We start from the raw sequence: 27310 nt of genomic DNA, 5'->3' as shown, positions 1-27310 counted from the left end.
TGTTAGTTGGAGCTAGAAGCACGGGTCATTCCATTTCGGAAATTCAATATTCCGAGATCCACAGTGTCAAGAGTGCGCCGAGAATACCAAAGTTCACGCATTACATCTCACCAAGGGCAACGCAGTGGCCGACGGCTTTCGCTTAACGACCGAGAGAAGAGGCGTTTGCGTAGATTTGTCAGTGCTAACAGACAAGCAACACTACATGAAATAACTGCAGAAATTACCGTCGGACGTACGACGAACATACCCGTTAGGACAGTGCGGCGGACCGATACGAGGGCCTTTGCTAACAGCACAACATTGTTTGTACTGCTTCGCCTCGGCTCGTGACTATATCGTTTGGACCCTAGACGAATGGAAAACCGGGCCCTGGTCAAATGAGTCCCGATTTCAGTTCGAAAGAGCTGATGGTAGGGTTCGAGTGTGGCGCAGACCCCACGAAGCCATGGACCTAAGTTATCAACAAACCGTGTACCTAAGTAGTCAACAAAGCATTGTGCAAGCTGGTGCTGGCTCCATAATGGTGTAGGCTGTGTTTACATGGAGTGAACTGGGTCCTCTGGTCCAACCGAATCGATCACTGTCTGGCCACCCAGACATGAATCCCATTGGTCATTTTTAGGACGTATTCGAGAGGTCAGTTAATGCACACCATCCTGCACCGACAACATTTTCTCATTTATGGACGGCTATAGAGGCAGCATGGCTCAACATTTCTGCAGGGGAGTTCCGAAGCCTTGTTGAGTCCATGTCATGTCGAGTTGGTGCGCTATGCCGGGAAAAGGAGGTCTGACATGAGTTTTGTCACCTCGGTGTACAGTAGACGAGCTGGACCCAAGAGCTTGTGATGTGTGTCCCACTAGCTGTGTTGGGGGTGAACACAGTCTCTGAGGCTCACTAGGCGTGACGAGACCGTCAGGTGTACCGGACAGTAGGATCCAAATCCGACCAGTTACGCTCTTCCTTGCTATGCCGGGCTCTGGGACGCGCTTTGCAGCCAGCAGGAGCTGATAACCTTGGCGCTTGTCACACGCAGATGCGCATGCGCCACGTGCCCGAGACTGTCACATCACAAACAACGTGGACCCGTCTCGCAACAGCAGCAGAATGCGCGCACGCTAACTCGCACTGACAGCACCGCATCTTTCCTGTCTGCGTAAACATTAAGCAGCAACCATTTCCGAGAATGGTCCCACTGCCCCCGTTGTCTCGGGCTGGACTTGCTGCCCCCTTAATCGGAGATCTTAGATTCGACTCATGTTCAGATACGACTGTGGGTTGTACAAGTGCCGTTGCTGAGTCTATTCCTCATACACAAGGCGAGTAATTTAAGCTGAGACATTAAATTAGTTCAAGAACTGCGCATCCAACCAGAAAACATTAAAGACCGAAGTGGCAGGTGCCTAAAATATAGAAGTACCCACATTCCACCAGAGGACGTTGTTATATACACACCTCAAAAAAAGTTTTCCATCACCTCGGTTCCGAGAAAACTGGAATAGAGATCAACATAAACATCATTACCGCCATTTTTATTGCTCATGAAAACCACACATTGCATGTTGTACCACCATAGAGCGAGTCCTTCAGAGATGGTGGTCCAGGTTGCTGTACACACCAGTACTTCTAATACCCAGTAGCACGTCCTCTTGCATTGATACATGCCTGTATTCGTCGTGGCATACTATCCAAAAGTTCAGCGAAACACTGTTGGTCCAGATTGTCCCACTTCTCAACGTAGATTCGGCGTAGATCCCTCAGAGTGGTTGGTGGGTCACGTCGTACATAAATAGCCCTTTTCAGTCTATCCCAGGCATGTCCGATAGGGTTCATGTCTGGAGAACGTGCTCGGCACTCTAGTCCAGCGATGTCGTTATCCTGAAGGAAGTCATTCACAAGATGTGCACGATGGGGGCGCGAACTGTCGTCCATGAAGACGAATGCCTCGCCTATATTCTGCCGATATGGTTGCACTATCGGTCGGAGGTTGGCATTCACGTATCGTACAGCCGTTACGGTACCTTCCACGACCACCAGCGGCGTACGTCGGTCCCACATAATGCCACCCCAAAACAGTAGGGAACCTCTATTTTGCTGCACTCACTGGACAGTGTGTCTTAAGGCGTTCAGCCTTACCGGGTTGCCTCCACACACGTCTCCGACGATTGTCTGGTTCAAGGCATTCATAGGTGAAGAGATCGTGATGCCAATCCTCACCGGTCCAATCGGCATGTTGTTGGGCCAATCTGTGCCGCGCTGCATGATGTCGTGGTTGCAAAGATGGACCTTACCATGGACGTCGGGTGTGAAGTTGCGCTTCATGCAGCCTACTGTGCACAGTTTGAGTCATAACACGACGTCCTGTGGCTGCAAGAAAAGCATTATTCAACATGGTGTCGTTGCTGTCAGGGTTCCTCCGATCCATAATCCGTAGGTAGCGGTCATCCACATCAGTAGTAGCCCTTGGGCGGCCTTAGCGAGGCACGTCATCGACAGTTCCTGTCTCTCTGTATCTCCTCCATGTCCGAAGGTTCACTCCGTGGCGCCTGGACACTTCCCTTGCTGAGAGCCCTTCCTGGCACAAAGTCTACACACAGCTGAACTACAGTCAACACGAGCCGGCTGTCGGACCCTCTCCGTCTAATAGGCGCTGCTCACGCGTGGTTGTTTACATCTTTGGGCGGGTTTAGTGACATCTCTGAACAGTCAAAGGAACTGTGTCTGTGATACAATACCCACAGTCAACGTCTATCTTCAGGAGTTCTGGGAACTGGGGCGATGAAAAACATTTTTGATGTGCGTATGAAAAAAAGAGAGCCACACCAATAAAATAATAATAACCCCATTGTTAATTTCATGCTTGAGTTTAAGAGAAAAAAATTGTAACATTTTTAGGGAAAAATTTTGTTGCTCGAAATCGAAATTATAATCAAGAATTAACTCACAAGTTTAAACCGAATGTGATACAGGTGATACACGTGGGAAGCATATAGTGAGGTGAAAGCTCCTAATATCGTGTCGGACCTCCTTTTCCCCAGCGTAGTACAGCAAGTCGACGTATCATGGACTCAAGTCGTTGGAAGTCCCCTACAGAGATACTGAGCCATGCTGTTCCATAGACGTCCATAACTGAGACATTGCTGCCGGTGCAAGATTTTACGCATCAATTGACCTTTCGATTACGTCCCGTAAATTTTCGATGGTATTCACGTCTGGCGATCTGGGTAGCCAAATCATTCACTCGAATTGTCAAGAAAGTTCTTCAAACCGTTCGTCAACAATTGTGGCCCGTTGACATGGGATCGTTGTTTGGGAACATGAAGTGCATGAATAGCTGCATATGGTCACCAAGTAGCCGAACATAACCATTTACAGTCAATGATCGGTTCAGATGGACCAGAGGATCCAGTTCATTCCACGTAAACATAGCCCATAACATTACGGAGCCACCACCAGCCCGCACAGTGACTTGTTGACAACTTGGGCCCTTGGCTTCGTGGGGTCTGCGTCACACTCGAAACCTACCATCAGCTCTTATCAACTGAAATCTAGACCCATTAGACAGGGCACGGTTTTCCAGTGTGTGTGTGTGTGTGTGTGTGTGTGTGTGTGTGGTTTGAGGTTTTCGGGCGCTAAACAGCGTGGTCATCAGCGCCCAAACGCATGGAAACAGGAACACATGCAGTGAAGGGACGAAGACGGACAGCGAACAAGGAGAACGGCTAAAAGACACAGACCTGACGCAGTTACAAATCCTCACATACAGAGGCAAAACAAGAGGAGAAGAAACGCACTAAAAAAGGAAAGGAAACACAGGGAAAAGAGAACACAAATCGAAGTGAAACAAGTAGGTAATCGTGACTGACGGACCTCTTACCTAAAGCCTGGGTGAGCCAGTCACCCAGCAGCACATTAAAATCCTCTCCCTAAAATCCGAGGCAACGAATTGGACAGGACACAAAACCATAAGACCTTAACCACAGTCGTTGCGTCGTCTTGCAAAATAGAGGGCAAATCCGGTGGCAAGGAAACCACCACCCTCTGGTCAGAGAATAAAGGACAGTCAAGTAAAATGTGGCGGACAGTAATCTGAACGCCACAAGCACTGCAGATTGGGGGGTCCTCCCGCCGGAGTAAAAAACCGTGCGTTAAGGGACTGTGCCCGATGCGGAGGCGAGTGGGAGAACCTCATCCCGCCTGCATGACTGGTAGGACGTACGCCATGGCCGCGTGGTGGCCTTGACCAGACGCAGTTTATTTTCACCGACTGCCAGCCACTCCTCTTCCCATTGACGCATAACACGAAAACGCAAAAGGGAGGTAACAGCATGGAGGGGGACGGCACATTCAACAACTTGAGGGAGGGAACATGCATCTTTGGCAGCCACATCCGCCAGTTCGTTTCCCCTAATACCCACGTGCCCCGGCACCCAGCAGAAGGAAACCTCCTTCCCCACACAGGTGGAGTAGGGCATCATGGATGTTCTGGACGACCGTATCCGCTGGGTACAAGTGTTGCATGGTCTGAAGGGCACTCAGGGAGTCAGAACAGATGAGGAACTTAAGACTGGGAACACATCTCATCTGCTCCAATGCCCGCAAGATCGCAAACAATTCGGCATCAAAGATGGTCGTCTACGGTCTAACCGACATGGTCACGAGACCAGGAGAGGCGCTGTAGGTGATGTTGTGGTGTTAGCAAAGGCAATCGCGTCGGTCGTCTGCTGCAATAGCCCATTAACTCCAAATTTCACCGTGCTGTCCTAACGGATACGTCCCAGGTTGATTTCTGCGGTTATTCGATACAGTGTTGCTTGTTTGTTACCACTGACAACTCTACGCAAATGCTGCTGCTTAGAAACGACGGACAGGCTTCGTCCGCGCCGTAGCCCTCAGTGGTTTACAACCCCACAACAGGCTGCAGCAGTCCACTCAGCTCACCGCCGTCCCACACCGAACCCAGGGTTATTGTGCGGTTCGGCCCCCAGTCTAAAAAGGAGATTGCTTACAAATTACTCTAGGAATATACTACAATCCCCTAGGTATCGCTCACATACGTAGCTATCGTTAGGGCAGATTAGATAAATTACAGCACTCACGGAGGTATTTAAATAATAATTCGTTCCGCGCTTCATATGTAAGTGGAAAGGGAAAAAATCTAATAACTGGTACAATATCACGTACTCTTTGCCTTGCACTTCACTTCACAATCGTTTGCACAGTACAGATGTGGATGTGATATGGACTGGAGAAGCTTTAAGATGTTGTGCTGTGTTAACTCATCTCACAAAAACCTCACTGTTGTTCACAGAACACGTTTGTAGATGCAGATTACAATCATATCAAGTCGTTCTTTCGCAGATTACGCCTTCCCATATATTACTTAAACTACTTACGCTTGCCCACAATAACTAGCTTATCCAAAAAAAAAAAAAAGTAGACAACTCTAATTAAAGTATTCCACGCGACGGTGTTTTAAAACAGCAAAACGCTAAATAATGACCTCTACTTGGAGTTATTTGCAACAGCAAGATCTGTAAGGATAGTGTACTTACAACAAGATGCTGTTCTACAAGACTGAATAAATGTAAACTCAGCAGAACTACGCTGAATAACACTCTTGGATATTAACATTTAACTTTTGACACTTTGTCATATGATTTATAGACAGTATTCCCCGTTTAGGCCTTATAAAAGATTTGTGAGCAAACTTTTATGAAAGCTAAGGTCGCTCTCCAATATTTATAAAAGATATCAGATAATCACCGTAGTTAACCGTCAAATATCTTAAGAAACGTCTGTAATAAAAAAATCTTTCACGAAGATCTTTCACAATATAATACGAGCCTTAGGACTAGAGTGTCAAAATACTGGATGCTGCTATCGGACAACTGTTCTGAAATACCTCTGATTTTACAGTAGCCGGCCGCGGTGGTCTCGCGTTTCTAGACGCTCAGTCCGGAACCACGCGACTGCTACGGTCGCAGGTTCGAATCCTGCCTCGGGCATGGATGTGTGTGATGTCCTTAGGTTAGTTAGGTTTAAGTAGTTCTAAGTTCTAGGAGACTGATGACCAAAGATGTTTAGTCCCATAGTGCTCAGAGCCATTTTACAGTATTTCGACTACGAAGAACTAGATCAGCCCTCCACTGCGCGCTGGAAGCCATTTATACTCGCCACGGACGGCGCAATTTTGTACATGTCATCTACGGGCATGGAAAACTATCCGAAGATAGCTAGATGTTTCTCCATCAAAAAATGGTTCAAATGGCTCTGAGCACTATGGGACTCAACTGCTGTGGTCATCAGTCCCCTAGAACTTAGAACTACTTAAACCTAACTAACCTAAGGACATCACACACACCCATGCCAGAGGCAGGATTCGAACCTGCGACCGTAGCAGCAGCGCGGTTCCGGACTGGAGCGCCTAGAACCGCACGGCCACCGCGGCCGGCGTTTCTCCATCGTTTGCCGGGCTACGAACTCTATATGTATATTCATAGAACGATGTTCTACGTTTCAGTAATTTAGATTCAACGCTTACAACACTGATAAGATTTATTCTTCGAGTCAAGACAAGGATAATGAACCTATACGACGCCGCTATCTTGCATATGCGTCCTTGAGGGTTGGTTACGTAACTGCCCGGGACACAGACGGCGGAAGGGCGGAAGGTAATTCTGCAGGCGAGGTTCCGCCCTCTGAGATAATATTAGCCTAAGCGCCGGAGCTGCAACCAGCTGCTTCCACTAGCATCCTCGCTCTTCATATGCTGTACTGGTGACACGCAATTATCCAGTAATCGGTACCAGAGAGTAGTATTCATTCGAAGCAGTTATTGATAATGCAGTATATCTGGAAAAGCCGGACAAACATGCAGTCAGATCTTGGTAAAATTTCAGTGTTGAGATTGGTGACTTACTTTAAATGTTCAGAACTGTAAAATTGTAAACTTCGCAAAACTTAAAGACATGAATCACAAATTGATCAGTTAATTCATACAAATAGCTGAACGTATCAATTTGTAGAGACCTTAACTGGAATGATTACATTGAATGAGTCTACATAGGAGATTGCTTAGTAAACATTCGTACAACCTATCCTACAAGAATAATGTTCAAGTGCCTGGGAGCTGTACGAAACATGAGTAACAGGTCAAAAAAATTGTGCAAATGGATCTGAACACTATGGGACTTAACATCTGAGGTCATCAGTCCCCTAGAACTTAGAACTACTTAAACCTAACTAACCTAAGGACATCACATACATCCACGCCCGAGGCAGGATTCTAACCTGCGACCGTAGCAGTCGCACGGTTCCGGACTGAAGCGCCTAGAACCGCTCGGCCACCGCGGCTGGCAGTAACAGGTCAGACTCAACGTATACAGAGAAAACGTTATGAATAATTCGAGGCTCCTTCAACCCTAAAGGCAGCGTAACGGAAATGCTAAAAAAGAGTCTCAACTGGCAGACGCTTGAAGATAGGCGAATACTATTCCGTGAAAGCTTACTTGTGAAATTTCAAGAACCAGAATTATGCGAGGAATCTGAGAATAGGTTACGGCCTCCTTCATATCGTGCACGCACTCCGTATGAGGAACTGGATGAAAACCCTATCCGTGGTCCTGTGAGAAGTATGCACTTCATTGTGCTTTGCGTAGTGTGGACATGGTTGTAGACTGGCTACTGTTGAAATCTCCTGTCACGCACACTATACGGAAGAGACGCAAGAATAATAACAAAAGGCAATAATCAGACTTACGGCACGTATCGGTACGAAAAACGCTGTACGTAATAAATGATGTGTAGTTATCTATTTAATCAAAATGTAGCACATTATACTATGTTTGTGGATGGGTTATATCATTAATCCTTGAAGATCCCGCAGAAGCTATGGAAGCTTGGTGGAATATGATCGTATCATGCATTGCGTTGCGGAAGTATTGAGAACTACACCTTCCACGATTTCCAGAACCATGACAAGGTACAGAGGTATTGGAGTCTATGCAAGGAAACTAGGATCGGCCCCAAGAAGAGCAACATTGGCATTGTTACAACTTCACGTTACCGGCAACCATTACACTGTTCGACATGGGTTCTATTTCTGATATTAAAGTATGTGCTTCTAGACCATTTTACCGTGGGAAATTCAAATATGTAAACAAAATATCGTTGTCAGGGATACTTTTTATGTAATACGTATATATATGTATATTCACAATTCATGGCAAACACAGAGACGTTATAGAGAAATACGGTTATGTTGCCGCATCCAGTAGTGATAGAACGTGACAATTTCTTGTGCAACAGCAGGTGGGAAGAATCAGACATCATTAGGTTACCGCTGCCACACCTATGTCATTAAGACCACCTGAAACATCTCATTAACTCGAACGGCGACAGCCAGTCGCTGCCTCGGCAGTAAAGCTTCACGCCTCCTAGGGGCAGTTGCATCGAGTTTACAACAGTGGTGTTAGCCGCAATTTGTGTCAGTCTTAACAAGTGGGTGTTTTGGCTGACAAGTGACTGTCTGTCATATTTCTGAGCACGGTTGAATTTTTTAGTTCCTGTGTGTAAACTGATTGAGCCTGGTGCTGAAGGTAAAACGACTGCTTGTTTTTACACATCAGCGTTCCTCTAGTTCCCTACTATTAATTTGATACAGGTGTATTACCAAAGTGGTATTTTTAAATTTGCAGAAATGCCACGTCATCGTGGATGTCGATATAAGCCGGAAAACTTCTGCTACATCTGTGGGAAGTTCACTTTTGCCAGAAATAGGAAGAAAATTTCTTCAGTCATAAAGAAAGCATACAAACATTACTTTGGAGTAGAGGTAGGAGACCAAGATAAAGAATGGGCACCACATTTCTGTTGTGCTACATGTTACTGCAAACTAATTCAGTGGTGGAAAGGTAAAGAGAATGTGGCGTTGTTTGCTGTTCCCATGGTGGTCTGTCTAACGAAAATTCAGGGTTTTACAAGCAAAAAGTCGAAGAGGCACATTGTTTACCCAGATCTGCCTTCAGCGAGAATGCCAGTTCAGCATTCCGACAACCTTCCAGTACCTTCAAGAGCTCGAGGTCAAATTCTGAGTGACAGTGAAATACGTAGTACTGTAGAAATCACAGATGATGATTCTTTATATCACTGCACAAGTGAGCCATCGCCACATTTGTTAACACAGGCAGATTTAGATGATTTAGTACGTGATCTAGGACTAAGTAAACAAAAGGTGCAGCTGCTTGGTTCAATATTACAAGAGTATAATCTACTGCACCAAAGTACTAAAATCAGTGTGTTCAGGCACAGAGAACATGCCTTTATTTCTTATTTTTCAACTGACGAAGCACTGACATTTTGCAATGACGCTGCTGGCCTGATGAAAGTGCTGAACTTCACTTATATTTCACTGGAGTGGAGACTTTTCATAGATGCATCGAAAACAAGTTTGAAGGGTGTTTTGCTCCATAACGGAAATAAAATACCCTCTGTTCCAGTATCTTACGCTAGTTTGACAAAAGAGAATTACGAATTCGTACAAAGGATGCTAAATTCATTAAAATACAATGAACACAAATGGAAAATATGTGCAGATTTCAAGGTAATTGCTGTGGAACTGGGAATGCAACAAGGCTACACAAAGTATGCCTGTTTTCTTTGCGAGTGGGATAGTCGAGACCAAAATTCTCACTACGTGAAAAAGAAATGGCCTAGGCGAAGAGGGAAAGTTGGCGAAAAGAATGTACAACGTGAAAGTCTGGTAGCTCCTGAATATATACTACTTCCACCGCTTCACATCAAACTTGGCGTGATGAAACAATTCGTGAAGGCCATGGATCCAACAGGCTGGGTTTGCATATCTAGCTACCAAATTACCCCGTCTTTCAGCTGCAAAAATAAAGGAAGGTGTATTTGTGGACCCACAAATCAGAGAGCTGCAGAAAGATGCAAATTTTGAAGCATGTTTAACTGATAAAGAAAAAACCGCATGGGACTGTTTCAAGATGATGTCGGAAAACTTCCTCGGAAGAAGAAGAGCTACTAACTACAAAGCAATGGTGAAAGATATGATCAAAGCATATCAGGATTTGGGGTGCAATATGTCTTTGAAAGGTACATATGATGGACTCTCATCTGGACTACTTCACAGAGAGTTGTAGTGACGTATCGGATGAACATGCGGAAAGATTCCATAAAGACATTTCTACCATAGAAAGGCACTATGAAGGGAAGTGGGTACCTTCTATGTTAGCAGATTATTGCTGGAATATCATTCGAGAGAAGAAAGATTCACAATACAAGAGAAAAAAGTGATGTGCATTACAAGGCAGTGGCTCATTGTTTGTCAATTTTCTGTAATTTCTCATGTCAAATAAATGCTTCAAAGTGTATACAAAAAGGTTACTGTGTTATATGTTAGATCCCACCCTCCATTAATGTGATGAACTTATAACATCATAAAGATGTGCATTTGTTTGTCGAATTTCACCTCACGTTTGCTGCACTATATCAGAAACTGAAAAGAGAAATAAAATTGCGATTACTCATAAACTATCCCTGACAGAAAAAAACCAAAAACAGTTTTCAATTCAGCACTCAAATTACAACTAGGATCACAATACGTTTTATCAGAAATAGAAAAAAAAGTTTTTTTTGTAGAACAGTGTTATTTCACCGTCCGCCCCTGTAGCTGAGTGGTCAGCGCGACGGAATGTCATACCTAACGGCCAGGGTTCCATTCCCAGCTGGGTTGGAGATTTTCTCCGCTCAGGGACTGGGTGTTGTGCTGTCCATTTCATCCCCATCGACACGCAAGTCGCCGAAGTGGCGTCAACTCGAAAGACTTGCACCAGGTGAACAGTCTACTCAACGGGAGGCCCTAGCCACACGGCATAAATATATTATTCCACCGTCGTTGAAGCACGAATTTGAAGGATCAGTGTTAGTGAGAGAACCGCCTGAAGAAGAATGGAAGAAGCCAGATCTCGATCCAGACCTGCTGCAGGCCCAGAACTCACCAGAGAGCATCGCACACGGACTATCGTGGCTGGAGAGTACAACAATGAGAGCGAGTGTTGTTGACCCTTAAGTCGCGATTTGGCCTACGATCACATGATGTAGACGGAGTTCTCGAAAAGGCCTCAGCTCTTCAGGAAAGTATTCCCCTTGCACATTCTCATTCAGGACGCCTTTTCAGGCTGGCTCTCTGGTGGCGCGGGCAAGAATCAGAATGTGTGCAAGAACGGATATGATCTTCGTGGAGCCTTACAGACACCAATATCTGTAGGAAATCCTTTAGGAGCATATTGTGCCTTTCGCTCCTTTTACTGAAAGAACGGGAGACTTTTCCTAAAGAGGACACTGCAGCATGGCTGAGAAGTTGTACGCCGAGGTTGGCGTAAGAGGAGGTAACAGCCGCTTCTGAAGATGCGAAGAGAGTTCTGTGAAATGTACAAAACCAAAACAAAGGTGCAGTACCTTCGCGAGACTCCTCAATATTTGCTCAATTGTGAATCCATTCCTGTTACTTCCTCATCTGTGGCTTAATTTGTTTATGATCGTCACTTTTTTCACTATTAGACACTTGGATGAAACTGTAGCACAATATTTTATCACAAAACAGTAGATTAGTTTCATAAATGTGACTGGAATTTAAAATAAAAAAATTAAAATAATTTTTTAAGAAACTCAAGTGTCGCGTTTTCTTCTAGAGGTCAGCCTGTTGCAATCTGCATCGAGCGTTGGGGGTTCTCAATGACCAAGTGTCAAGATTAAGCCTAACATTTACACAATAAAACATAAACGAAAAACCCAAAACATTACCTTGCACTTGGGAACATAACTGCACATATAACTGCTCAGGGAGAGTACAGACATAATTAAAACGTTTAGTCTGAAATCATTTTTAAAAAGGCCGTTAAAATTTAATTATTACCTAACACATACTGTGCAGTTAAAGATTAATCAGATTGAGTTTAGTACAAATGTAGCAAAAATGAACAAAAACAACTCTGATATCTCCCAATGTATTTTCGCAATATAATGGCACATTACTGGAAAATCGTAGGCCCAAGATTAGTGATAGACGTCACCCTCAGACCTGTATCTCCTTGCATATGTCAGCATATTTAGCTGAATGGGTGTAATATGTGCAGTGGCTACTGAAGAGATTGCATCACGAGACTGACCATTCTAAGGGATATTTTTCACAGGATATGATCAAACATAAAAGTCACAGACGTAACAAGTAGCAATAGTGCAGAAGGTACCTGCACCTTACATTAAATATGTTTTGTAATTAGGGATATTTCGTTATAAATTATCAAAACTTTGATGAGTAACACTTATGCATTAGGACGCTTGGTGTTGAAAGTAGTATCATTTTGCGAAACTCGCCCATACTAAGTACTTTTGGGTCGTAAATCAATGGACTGTTATAGCCTACCAAGTAGCTTACGGCGTTTTTCGTTTGTGTGAGCTAGTTGACAAAAAAGTATAGTTATGCGACATTTTCGCCAACTGCAATCTGCATGCAGCCAAATAGCTACTAAAATTTCACCTCACTGTCACTTTTTCATATCTGTGTCTCCGTCGTCATTTCGCAATCCAGAGTGATGGCGAGTGCTTTCTCTTTGTTGCTGATTATGTGTTTTATGTCCGCATCATAAATGATTTTAGTTGTACAAAAATTGCAAATCACTGTCTGTAGAAGTAGTACGCCAGGAGCAACCAAGACTGACAGACCGCTACAAAAACTAACTTAATATACTACAGATGAGCAGAATATACACAGATGATGGAAGTCAGAGACCAACTAAAAAGAAAACACTCCGCTTTTCTCAAGGCGGTGACGTATAATTTCAGTTGTTAGGCAAATATGGGTACAAATTTAAAAAAAATTACGTCGGTAATAGAAATAAAGAATATAACCGCAAATGCTTCTTACTTTGGGTACTTCACAGTTGTATCTAGGTGTTCGTTCTCGTAATCTAGGACGTTAACGAGAGCTTTCTTTTTGTTGTTGGTTGTGTTAAGTCAGGTTCATAAATGATTTTGACTGTACGAAAACTGCAGATGATTAGCTATAGGACCAACCAGGACAGTTTCCTCATGGCCTTGAGTGACAGCTCGAACGAACAGTTCCACAGCTTAATGACCTTGTAAGAGAAAGACAAAGGAAAATACCTAATCGTTACCCGTACCGCCACAGAGTAGGGAAAATTGCCGCTGAATTGAAGATGACAGCAAACACTAGAACACGCTCATTTAACGACAGTTCAATAGAAACTTGCTATTTTTTCGTTTGTCAGCGTCACATTTAGAAGCACTAAGGAAGGATTTATACGCTACGGGTGTGTAAACTTTGATAATTGTTAAAATTTGACTTACCGCAGTGACGGCGTGTTGTGGTGATGTTGGCAACGACCGGCCATGAAGTAAATAACTAATGCTGTTTCTGCTCTATGGTTGTCAGGTTCTTGTATGTACCCTTGTCCGCTAATTAAATTAATTATCCTCGTAAAGCCAACACTTCACAACAAAATGTTTGCGTTAATATGAACGTCACATAATTCCCAGCATTCAACGGTAGTTGCCAACACCAGCGCACTACGCCGCCGCAGGCCATAAGTAAAATTTCACCTTGAAAATTCCCATAACACTTTTTGCTAAGAACTTTCTATCCTCTTCATCGCGTACAAATTATTTCCGCAAGTGGAAAGCGTTGTGGTTATTCCTCCAAGCTTATAGCTGTGTGCTAACAATACGTCACGAACCAAATACGTATCAGAAACTAGGATAGAATGTAAGAAATTCGACTATTTGGTTACAGTGCACTTACCGTGTCCCGCGGATCTTGGGTTGCGCGCTACTGTTGGTAATTTGTCATCGTTGTTCGCAGCCAATCAGGTGATAGCATCCGGTAGCCAAAGAGAATCGCTCAATCTCACAATCTTGGTTGTCACAAGTATTTCTGTGTTTTCCGATGTTTTCTGATGTTGTCATTACGTTAGGACCTAACAGCGCAGCTTAACTGCTGCGAGTGAAACGAGCATTAATGAATTTTATAATCTTCGTTGCTACAAATATTTGGTTGTTTTTTTTTTTCATCTAAGCTGTTGTGTTATTTTACTTCCACGCTATGCAATCTCTGAATTTTACTTACACTTTATGGAATCCCTGAAGTTGTAAGTATGGCACTTTAAAGCGATTCATTACGAACTACCGCGGAAAACACGGCATTTAGATTTTTGTTTTAATTACTTGTGTATAAACAATCGACTTAAGCGCTATGAATGAAAATCTGTGAGATATGGTACTTGACCGCTTTAAGGTCTTTGGCATGTTGGAGTCCGTTGTCGAAATATATCCACATATACATATAAGATGAAGACCCTAACTAATGTGCAGGCATCTCAGAGCATAGATACAGTTCATTCAAGTATTATGATTACGCTTACGATAAAGAGATAAGAAGCGCAGATTTAAATGTGCATGCTCTGGTATTGCTTGTGGAAATACCCGCCACCTGAGCATGAACTTCCTGTGTCTTGAAAGACATATAACGTGTAAAATTAAAGATTAAAAAAGAAGTACATCATAGAGTAACTAGACGAAGAATCAAGCAAAGCATTCGATATGTGTCTCACGTTCAACGTCCATAAAGGATAAGATAAATATTTTGGGTTAGTCTACGTCTTCATATGCAGTTAGTGCAGCAAAGAGAAATAATTTATTTCTTATGAGTCGTTGTAACATGACAAAGCGTTCTAAGAACAGTAATAGCGGAAAGTGTCTCTATAAGAGCATGAAGGAGAACGTCCTTTGGACAAAACATTCGAAAATTCTGTGTTGCAATGTCTGTGTGCTCGGAAATTTCTGTTAAATTGAAAGTAATGGTAAATTCTTCCTTTATCATCAATATTTCATTGGTTGGCAGCTCTCCTGAATCTATTCCAAACTAACTCCTTAATGCCGGGATATTTATTGACTCCAGCATTATTTACGGCTTGTTTTAAAAATGTCTACTTCGTGCTTTCTTTCCTTGCATAGCTCTTTCTAGTACTTTCTACAAGGAGATAGTTGTGGAGTATTATGTGACCATTTTACTTATGTAGTCTTCGTCTGATTGTCTTCTTAATGTTCATTCCATTCTCGAAATAGTTCACGTTGGTGATTCTATCCGTCCCTTTTATCTTTAACAGCATACCACAAACGCCTCGAGAGATTTCATTTCTGTTTTGGTTGTGGCCTTTGTTTCACATGCCTCAAGTACTATGCTCCTGGAAAGATTTTCATCAGTTTTTTCTTCGTTTCACTACTTACGGTTTTTTTGGGCAAAGCATTTTCCTTTTATTCAGAAGCATTATTTTTTGCCTCTCTAATAGTTTGTTCTTCCTCTTTTCTGTTGGCTACATCTCCACTTCTCTTATTACCTAAATTTTTTATTCATTGTCATATGAATTTAAAATTTAAGTTACCAGATAAGTGGTTCCTCTATATACATTCTCCCCTTGAAACTGAAAGTAGGCGAGTCTTGTGCCCGCGTACTAACATACGAACGCGTGGGCATTTCCGATGTATGGTATTCCATATTCTCCATAAAAGTACTTCATAAACGAGATTTTGCGACAAGAATGCAAGTTTAAGCTGCATACCAAATATTTATTCTTCACCCGGTGTGCGGGAACTGTAGTGATTTTTTAACTATCAAACATTTGTCTATTGTATGCTGATGTGGTCTAGTTGCCAAAGGTCAGTCGAAGAACAAATATTTTGTGCGCAGCTTAAAGGAGTTTGTTTGCCAAAAATGCCATTTGTGAAAGTACAAGAACACTCGATTATTTCACTTTAAGGAGCCGAAAACAAATAAACGCTTTTAAACTTGTGACATCTACCTAGAGCATGTTTTAAAAACAGGTAATTTGTCAGGATTTTGTAAACAGAAGAATACTAAATTAGATATACATGAGACGATTAACACACTTGTTTACCAATACTAGTAACTAAAATTATTTTAGTTTCTTTCACCCTGGGCAGACATTATAATGGCCGAAACAACCGCAGCCGTGTACACGGCAAAGCCTACAATAGTGTTAGTTTTAATTGGCCGTTTAACAAAGAAATCAGGAAGATACACTTCGTCAGAATCGCGACTCACACACAAGACTTCTGGTCAGGTGACTACAGGGTTATAAACACAAAGTCAAATAGGGGTAATGCAGGAGTAGGTTTAATAATGAATAGGAAAATAGGAACGCGGGTAAGCTACTACAAACAGCTTAGTGAACGCATTATTGTGGCCAAGATAGATACGAAGCCCACACCTACTACAGTAGTACAAGTTTATATGCCAACTAGCTCTGCAGATGACGAAGAAATTGAAGAAATGTATGATGAAATAAAAGAAATTATTCAGATAGTGAAGGGAGACGAAAATTTAATAGTCATGGGTGACTGGAATTCGAGTGTAGGAAAAGGGAGAGAAGGAAACGTAGTAGGTGAATATGGATTGGGGCTAAGAAATGAAAGAGGAAGCCGCCTGGTAGAATTTTGCACAGAGCACAACTTAATCATAGCTAACACTTGGTTTAAGAATCATGATAGAAGGTTGTATACATGGAAGAACCCTGGAGATACTAGAAGGTATCAGATAGATTATATAATGGTAAGACAGAGATTTAGGAACCAGGTTTTAAATTGTAAGACATTTCCAGGGGCAGATGTGGACTCTGACCACAATCTATTGGTTATGACCTGTAGATTAAAACTGAAGAAACTGCAAAAAGGTGGGAATTTAAGGAGATGGGACTTGGATAAACTGAAAGAACCAGAGGTTGTACAGAGTTTCAGGGAGAGCATAAGGGAACAATTGACAGGAATGGGGGAAAGAAATACAGTAGAAGAAGAATGGGTAGCTTTGAGGGATGAAGTAGTGAAGGCAGCAGAGGATCACGTAGGTAAAAAGACGAGGGCTAGTAGAAATCCTTGGGTAACAGAAGAAATATTGAATTTAATTGATGAAAGGATAAAATATAAAAATGCAGTAAATGAAGCAGGCAAAAAGGAATACAAACGTCTCAAAAATGAGACGAACCGGGAGTGCAAAATGGCTAAGCAGGGACGGCTAGAGGACAAATGTAAGGATGTAGAGGCTTATCTCACTAGGGGTAAGATAGATACAGCCTACAGGAAAATTAAAGAGACCTTTGGAGATAAGAGAACCACTTGTATGAACATCAACACCTCAGATGGAAACCCAGTTCTAAGCAACGAAGGGAAAGCAGAAAGGTGGAAGGAGTATATAGAGGGTCTATACAAGGGCGATGTACTTGAGGACAATATTATGGAAATGGAAGAGGATGTAGATGAAGATGAAATGGGAGATAAGATACTGCGTGAAGAGTTTGACAGAGCACTGAAAGACCTGAGTCGAAACAAGGCCCCCGGAGTAGACAACATTCCATTGGAACTACTGACGGCCTTGGGAGAGCCAGTCCTGACAAAACTCTACCATCTGGTGAGCAAGATGTATGAAACAGGCGAAATACCCTCAGACTTCAAGAAGAATATAATAATTCCAATCCCAAAGAAAGCAGGTGTTGACAGATGTGAGAATTACCGAACAATCAGTTTAATAAGCCACAGCTGCAAAATACTAACACGAATTCTTTACAGACGAATGGAAAAACTAGTACAAGCCGACCACGGGGAAGATCAGTCTGGATTCCGTAGAAATACTGGAACACGTGGGGCAATACTGACCTTACGACTTATCTTAGAAGAAAGATTAAGGAAAGGCAAACCTACGTTTCTAGCATTTGTAGACTTAGACAAAGCTTTTGACAATGTTGACTGGAATACTCTCTTTCAAATTCTAAAGGTGGCAGGGGTAAAATACAGGGAGCGAAAGGCTATTTACAATTTGTACAGAAACCAGATGGCAGTTATAAGAGTCGAGGGGCATGAAAGGGAAGCAGTGGTTGGGAAGGGAGTGAGACAGGGTTGTAGCCTCTCCCCGATGTTATTCAATCTGTATATTGAGCAAGCAGTAAAAGAAACAAAAGAAAAATTCGGAGTAGGTATTAAAATTCATGGAGAAGAAGTAAAAACTTTGAGGTTCGCCGATGACATTGTAATTCTGTCAGAGACAGCAAAGGACTTGGAATAGCAGTTGAACGGAATGGATGGTGTCTTGAAGGGAGGATATAAGATGAACATCAACAAAAGCAAAACGAGGATAATGGAATTTAGTCGAATTAAGTCGGGTGATGTTGAGGGTATTAGATTAGGAAATGAGACACTTAAAGTAGTAAAGGAGTTTTGCTATTTGGGGAGCAAAATAACTGATGATGGTCGAAGTAGAGAGGATATAAAATGTAGACTGGCAATGGCAAGGAAAGCGTTTCTGAAGAAGAGAAATTTGTTAACATCGAGTATAGATTTAAGTGTCAGGAAGTCATTTCTGAAAGTATTTGTATGGAGTGTAGCCATGTATGGAAGTGAAACATGGACGGTAAATAGTTTGGACAAGAAGAGAATAGAAGCTTTCGAAATGTGGTGCTACAGAAGAATGCTGAAGATTAGATGGGTAGATCACATAACTAATGAGGAGGTACTGAATAGGATTGGGGAGAAGAGGAGTTTGTGGCACAACTTGACCAGAAGAAGGGATCGGTTGGTAGGACATGTTCTGAGGCATCAAGGGATCACCAATTTAGTATTGGAGGGCAGCGTGGAGGGTAAAAATCGTAGGGGGAGACCAAGAGATGAATACACTAAGCAGATTCAGAAGGATGTAGGTTGCAGTAGGTACTGGGAGATGAAGAAGCTTGCACAGGATAGGGTAGCATGGAGAGCTGCATCAAACCAGTCTCAGGACTGAAGACCACAACAACAACAACAACAACAACATGCAGTATTTAGTTGCTGTATGAGTTTAACGTGAGCGGTAAGATGCTACCTGGTGAGTGACCTGATTAAGTATATGAAGGGGAGACGCGTTACTTAACGCTTCATGTTGCTTTTATAACGTCCACCACTACCTCGACACAAAAGATAAAGAAACAATATTGTTCGCTATCGCAGACAGTCGGAACTGTGGCATCTAGTAATATCCATCGAAGCGACTTAAGCTGGATTCAATTATAGAAAAATTAATTGCCGGACTGATCCACCGGACGTAATTTGCCCACGGAAGAGCTAGATTATAAAAGCTTCGTTCGACTGATTCTTGAGGATTGCTGGTCGGCAGAATATCCAAGGAAGAGCGGCACGTTTCACCAGGGGTTGATTGAGTAAGCGCAAGAGCGTTAGTTAGATCACCAAGCTCCATTGGCAAACGATACAAGAGACGTGTTGTGCATCACGGATTCATTTTTAAAATTCTGAGAACGCAGGTTCCAAGAAGAACAAGGCGAAGCATTATTTTCTCTCTCATACGTGACGCGAAATGACCCTGACGGTAAAACCGGAGAGGTTCGCATTCAAATGGGGGCATTCGTTCCTTCCGCAAATCATCCCTGAATGCAACAAGGAAAGGGGGAGGGGGTGGCTGACGTGAAAGGGGGAAGAGATGATGGTGAGATCATAAGTAGTCCTGCCGCATACCTTAAAGTGGCTTCTGGAGAAGAGGTGAAATTACAACAGCTAAAAATGACAACCTGTGTTGGTTTCTCGCGAATGGTACTTGTAGAAGATTGTGTTGAGGGCTAAGGTTTCCCAAAAGATTTTTATACATGGCAACAGAACCGGCTAAAACCTTTACTATGCTGTGACAATTTTCATCATCATCTGACACACTTTAAAATTTAAAATGGTGTATACCACACGCCCATTACTGTAAGGATGTTACATTAACTAAGGGTGAAATACATTTAACAATAATGGACATGCGATTTACACCACTGTGAGCTTTAAAGCCTGCCAGGTGATGACGTAAATTGTCAAAAGTAGTTGCAGCACAATAACGTTTTAGGCAGCTTTATGTGTACAAAAAATGGCTTTCGAGTACAATGAACCATGTATAGAATACTCCATTTTAGTTGGAATTGAGGACGTGGTTGTAAAATATTAATATGTGGCCGCACCACACACAGTTCATGATAGGATCACCAATCACACGATGAGCTTCCGGAGAACGGACCCTTCTGCAGATAAAACTGTTACCTTACTAAAGATTGTATATTTTTGTTAATATTTAAAGTTATTCATTCTCAGCTGCTACTTGAATTACCTTTAGCGAATGATTAGAAAAATTCCGTCCTTTGCAACGCAATGTTCATTTGCTTTCTAGCCTAATATGTTTCGTCTATTCGGACTAGGTATCATTATTGATCTATAATACAATGATAATTATTTAGTTACACATGTTTCGTTAGGGATTGATCTATAATACAATGAATATTATTTAATTACACATGTTTCGTTAGGGAATCTGTAGTGTTTTCTGGCAGTATATTTAAAGCACCTATTTACTAAATATTATTGTGATGTACCACAAACGTATGAATACACGTAAAGAACTGAAAACTAAAGCAAGTGATAAATCACCAGATAGTTGTAACTAGTTACATAATCTAAATGTGGCGCCAGGAGACACTACAGATATACTAAACAAATATGTACATTTACATACTTTTCTTTTTATTATATTCCACTGTCGATGCCTAATATGAATACGCGAAACGTGTATAGTTACAAAGAAAATTAACGTACTTATTTCATCCACCCTAGATCTCGTGAAATCGTACAGTGCAGGAGCGATCGCCATTTTGCTAACGAAAAAAGTTTTTGTAAACTCCGTATGGTATATATTGGCACACAGCTTAGTAACAACAAGAATCACCATTAGGCGCACGGATTTGTGTGTTTCCGAGGTATTTACCCCCCATCAACACCACCAACACCCCACCCCACTCTTTTGTACTTCGATGGTAGGTATCTACAACTCATCTCTAATCTTTCTTATAATTTTTGAACTTCTTTCATTTTCTACATTTTACTAACAGTCTTATTTAACAAACTCAGTTTCCGTTATTTAATTTGATTTTTCTTCGTAATATATTATTATTAACTTCGATTTTTATTGCTGAATACAATATTGGCTTGGAATAGGGAACTATTTTGTGCTATCACATGAAAAATTGTAAAATGTACGACATGTTTTAAAAATACTAGGCAACAAATCTCTAAATACGCAGTAAATGAAATGAAAAAAAAAGAATTGAATGACGAAAACATCAATGTAATCGGAAACATTAGCAACTGAAGATGGGCGTGGTAATAAGAAACCGGTTATGGCATTAAAATAAAACAATTTAAAAGTACTTGTGACTGGTTGCATTATTCACCAACAAAAAACAGACGTTCTGTTGCAAAAGTCGGAGGAATTTTTTGTTATCCACAGTTCTGTTATAATTAAACATTCGCTACTTGAGAGGGACCCCATGACAAACGACTGATCGTAGAACAACGACAGTTTGTGGGAACATTTGTAAGGAAGAGATAACGAGAAATAACGAATAATCCACCGAAAGAAACATATTTTAATTTCCATAAGAGAGGGTAACATATGTTAATTTTGTACTATGTTTACGTTTCAGGTTAAAAACGTAGCTCAATGTGACGACCCGCATCTGTAGCGGCGCCTACCGGCAAGTCGTTACACTAACACTACTAACAACGCAAATCCTGCAGCGCACGGTTCCTATACGGTAAATAGTTTTCCGTCTTCACTGTCTCAAGTAGCGTTACTTTAATAACTATCCTGTATATGACACACGTAATTATTGTATCCAGAGTGAACCAGAACTCCTCCTACAAAATTCCGGAGGATGTTCATGGAAGTTTGGTATACGGGACCTGTGGTCTCCGGTGGCTCGTTACGGAGTAGTAATGTAATAATGATTTATTCGGTCTTTTTACCAGAATTACAATTATTTCCGCGAAAATACTTCCACAACAGAGAAAAAGACGTTTCACGTAATCACCAAAACGCAGTAACAAGAAATGATCCGATTATTCGTGGGCGCCTTTGTGCAGATGCAAAACCACTGTGACGTAGTGGCAGTCTGTGTGGGAACAGCTGAGCATCACGTCGTCGTTCCGCTTTTCCACTGCATTCAGTGAACCCATACACGAAGTGTTCATCGGTCAACTCCTTATCAGTCATTTCCACGCTGCTGTGTATCACTGTTGATGTTGAATGTTTGGTTTGTGGGGCGCTCAAGTGCGCGGCCATCAGCGTCCGCACAAAGTCCCAATTTTTCCACACTCCAATTTTAACGCATTCCAATGTAGCCACTGTCACAAATGATGATGATGATGAAATAATGAGGGCAACACAAACACCCAATCCTCGGACAGAGAAAATCCCCAACCCGGGATCCAGAAGCAGCAACGGTAGCCAGTACACCACAAGCTGCGGACTCTGTGTATCACTGTTAACGTACAACTACGACTGATGGAAACACAAAACACGAGGTAGAGCCGTGCAGTACCTTATGCAAGCTTGAGGATCAAGAACAAAGTAGGCATTGCTGTTGTCAATTGCCAAGCACCGCGAGCGAATGGAGCAAGTTTGTGTCCAAACAAGACGTACAACTTACACTATTGACATTTTCACTGTTATGCAGATACTTTCAAAGCAATACCGATACAAAAGGTAAGAATCGTCATCGTCATCATCATCATCATCATCATCATCATCATCATCATCATCATCATCTCCTTCCAACGATTAGGTGTTATAGTCACCTGTTCCGGTCTCTATCATCCATTCACCTCTTACAGGGTCTACCAAGTTCTATCTTTCCAGTCACCCGACAATTCATCATTTTTTTGGCAATCTACTTTCTACCAGGCTATCGACATGATCCTTCCACTTCATTACATTCTTTTCTACCTTACCGTTGACTGAACGGATTCTTACATCTAATCTAATTGTTTATTTCCTTATTTTATCGATTTTATTACAGGCCCATACGACACTCATGAACTTCATCTCCATTGCCTGTATCCGCATTTTTTTCTGTCCATGATTCCGAATAATATACAGGAGTAGGTACAGCCACAGCACTATAGAATTTCATTTGTATTTTCTTTCCCGTTTTTCTTCCCAAAGTTCGTCCCATTGTTTTACAGATAGATTCAAATGTATTAACCTTCGTCTCATTGTCTTTCTCGCACTTAAAACTAATATTAAATCCTTGTCACACTTAAAACTAATATTAAATCCTAGGCAACGGAAGTGAGATAATAGTTCTAAAGTTTTCTCATTTATTATTGTCTAAGTGGATTCTTTCCTTTGAAAGTCATTATCTTTGTCTAATTTGCAGATACATCTAAATTGTAGTACATGGCGTTTTTGCTCAATCTGTTTACTGCTGTTTGTAAATAATCTTCTATTTGCTATATAATCATCTGGCCTTGAGCATGTAATAGAGTGCATAATGGTACGTGGAACCTATTTTAATTCCAAACTGTACTTTATCTTTCCCACTTCATAACTAGGACGTGAACACATAAATTAAATAAAATGAGTGAGACAACATCCCTTCGAACACCTCGGTTTATTAAAATTTCATGTAACGTTTTTTCGGACCTGAACTATTTTCGTATCTACTTATACACTCTTTATGGTGTCAACAACGGGTTTAGGAAAACTTTTTACTTGTAATATTTTCCACAAAAGCGGTCTTTTTACCTTATCACAGAATTTCTCGTAATCAATAAATGCTAAATGCGTTTTTCAATATTTTTTATTCTAATAAATACATTATCATGAAACGAATCTCCCTTCCTGTAGCATGATTGTTCTTCTGACATTACGGATATTCGAGTCCTCCATCGGGCATGGGTGTGTATGTTGTTCTTAGCATAAGTTAGTTTGAGTAGTGTGTAAGTCTAGGGACCGATGACCTCTGCAGTTTGGTCCCTTAGGAATTCACACACACACATTTTGACATTACGGCGTCAGAGATAATTTGCTATCTTTGCTTAAGAGTTTTTCTGTAATTTTATATGCTGTTTTTAGTAAACTAACTCCTCTAAAATTTCCTGTGTCTTTCCTGTTGCTTGTTTAGTATAGAAATAACTTCAGCTGTGTTCCATTCTTCAGGTACGGAACAGTTTTTTCAACACATGTTAAGACAATGAAAAAGGAAGGTTCTGAAAAGATTCTTCCAGTAAGAAATCAAACGAAACGTAATCACTGTGTAACAAGCCACGAGAAGAGAACCCAGGTTCGTTGTACCGAAATACTCAGAAAGTATTCCTGAACAAGCTCCAAAATTTTATCAGTAGGTTTCTGATTCTCCCTGTGCAGTGTGTGATTATAATTAAACTACTTGAACCAGTGTAGACGGATAAATGTTTACCGTATGGGAACCTGACTTTATAGGAATGATATTCAGACTGTGTGCTGCAGGATTTACGTTGTTTGTAGTTTCAGTGTCGTGACTTGTCGTTAGCCCTTGGTATTGGTACGGCGGCTTAGGAGTGAAACACAAGCGTCAGCATGCATTACAACTGCACACAGTCAACGTAGGTCTGGACAAGGTAAGCACAGCTTTACTCGCAAAGCCGTTTCATCAAAACAGCAACAATAGTGCCGCTCCTTTCGACGCATTAAAGGAATACGGAGAGGTCCTCTTCCCGCACCGGGGTTCAAGAACATGATTCGCAAGTAGTAATTGACTGGCGATTTGGGAATTGCTCTTCGGAAAGGCCGTGGGCTAACTGTGCCTCACATTGTCCAAGAAATTACTGTTACCACGGTTGGAAACGCTGGGAACAATGTGCGATCTTGGAGCAGCGCAGTAGCTGTCACGACAGCTGAACATTCCACGGTTCACCGTTCCAATGTGCTCCGAACAACTGTGAACTGTTATCTGTAGCGCGGTTCCAGGCTGCCCTGGATGCAGATGGCAGTCACACTGAGCAGCGTTCGTAACCCGGACGGTAGACATGGTACGCAATAAACAAATGTTACCCTTTCATATGAGAATTAAAATGGTTTTCTTTCAATGGTTTATTCGATGCTTTTCTTCCGCGCTTCCTTACAAATGTTTGCAATAAGTTTCATTCACCTACTACACTACCGGCCATTAAAATAGCTACACCAAGAAGAAATGCAGATGATAAACGGGTATTCATTGGACAAATATATTATACTAGAACTGACATGTGATTACATTTTCACGCAATTTGGGTGCATTGATCCTGAGAAATCAGTACCCAGAACAACCACCTCTGGCCGTAATAACGGCATTGATACGCCTGGGCATTGAGTCAAACAGAGCTTGGATGGCGTGTACAGGTACAGCTGCCCATGCAGCTTCAACACGATACCCCACTTCATCAAGAGTAGTGACTGGCGTCTTGTGACGAGCCAGTTGCTCGGCCACCATTGACCAGACATTTTCAATTGGTGAGAGATCTGGAGAATGTGCTGACCAGGGCAGCAGTCGAACATTTTCTGTATCCAGAGGGGCACGTACAGGACCTGCAACATGCGGTCGTGCATTGTCCTGCTGAAATATAGGGTTTCGCAGGGATCGAATGAAGGGTAGAGCCACGGGTCGCAACACATCTGAAATGTAATGTCCACTGTTCAAAGTGCCGTCAATGCGAACAAGAGGTGACCGAGACATGTAACCAATGGCATCCTATACCATCACACCAGGTGATACGCCGGTATGCCGATGACGAATACACGCTTCCAATGTGCGTTCACCGCGATGTCACGAAACACGGATGCAACCATCGTGATGCTGTAAACAGAACCTGGATTCATCCGAAAAAAATTACGTTTTGCCATTCGTGCACCCAGGTTCGTCGTTGAGTACACCATCGCAGGCGCTCCTGTCTGTGGTGCAGCGTCAACGGTAACCTCAGCCATGGTCTCCGAGCTGATAGTCCATCCTGCTGCAAACGTCGTCGATCTGTTCGTGCAGATGGTTGTTGTCTTGCAATCGTCGCCATCTGTTGACTCAGGGATCGAGACGTGGCTGCACGATCCGTTACAGCCGTGCGGATAAGATGCCTGTCATCTCGACTGCTAGTGATACGAGGCCGTTGGGATTCAGCACGCCGTTCCGTATTACCCTCCTGAACCCACCGATTCCATATTCTGCTATCAGTCATTGGATCTCTACCAACGTGAGCAGCAATGTCACGATACGATAAACCGCACCGCGATAGACTACAATCCGACCTTTATCAAAGGTGGCAACGTGACGGTACGCATTTCTCCTCCTTACACGAGGCATCACAACAACGTTTCACCAGGCAACGCCGGTCAACTGCTGTTTGTGTATGAGTAATCGGTTGGAAACTTTCCTCATGTCAGCACGTTGTAGGTGTCGCCACCGGCGCCAACCTTGTGTGAATGCTCTGAAAAGCTAATCATTTGCATATCACAGCATCTTCTTCCTGTCGGTTAAGTTTCGCGTCTGTAGCACGTCATCTTCGTAGTGTAGTAATTTTAATGGCCAGTAGTGTATTCCTCATTTGTCATGAGGGCCCACTCACGTATGGAAGGTTTAATTATAAGCACTCTTGCATTTTGTACGATGACGAGATCCTACTCTCGAAACCCGTCGTGTGACCTGCGATCTTGTCACAAATTTTATGTGGCAGAGGCGCATTTTAATATTTTACCTACAGAAAGGTTAACGTGACAATTTTACCGACCGCTGTGGTGACGAATGACTGTGGGTGGTGCGGCCGCCTCGGAACATCACACAGACACACGCCACACTCACACGATGTACGTGGTACTGACTGTAAGGGATGGGTCCGTAGACGATGTTGGGAGAGCGGGGCCCGACGCTGGGAACCGCCGCCTGGGCCGCCGCCATGCTGCTTCCGCCTCTGCTGCGCTACCAGACACCACCGCACTCCGATGTGCACTCCGCGACGCGCGAGCCGCTACTGGCTGCGAGACGCCGAGCTAAGGCGCAGAAGCGCCGCGAGCACGCCACGCCCCCACCACGCCGCTCCGGCAGGCCAGATTACGCCGCCGGTGCGGCTCAGCTGGGGTGCGACACGGCGAATGTCTGGCGACCGGCGGGAGCGAGAATTTCAACGTATCGCTAATCCCGATCTCGAGGAGAGAATACAATACACATCCGACGACCGAGAACCTTTACTGGTGCAGCCTGCACCGTTTGTGACATCTCATTTCCTGAGCGTGCCTGCTTCCTCTTCCTGTGGATATTGTTTTTGCGGGAGGAGGCTTCCTTCTGCATAGAGATGATGGACCGGTCTTTCCATAATCCTCCTAAATGGGTGGTGGTGAGGC

At 42.7% G+C, this 27310-nt stretch overlaps 1 protein-coding gene across 1 annotated transcript in view; it reads right to left on the bottom strand.

Moving 5' to 3' along the window:
* LOC126244412 (sorbin and SH3 domain-containing protein 2-like) overlaps positions 1-26929 on the bottom strand; it is a 174491-nt gene extending 147562 nt beyond the window's left edge. The window contains exon 1 of the mRNA XM_049948236.1: positions 26792-26929. Within this exon, the coding sequence (XP_049804193.1) occupies positions 26792-26867 (76 nt within the window). The 5' untranslated portion in view covers positions 26868-26929. The remainder of the gene's footprint in view (positions 1-26791) is intronic.
* Between the last annotated feature and the right edge of the window lie 381 nt (positions 26930-27310).

The sequence above is a fragment of the Schistocerca nitens genome, chromosome 1, assembly GCF_023898315.1.
Source record: "Schistocerca nitens isolate TAMUIC-IGC-003100 chromosome 1, iqSchNite1.1, whole genome shotgun sequence".
Lineage (NCBI taxonomy): Eukaryota > Metazoa > Arthropoda > Insecta > Orthoptera > Acrididae > Schistocerca > Schistocerca nitens.
This window is presented reverse-complemented; position numbering and strand designations above follow the sequence as displayed.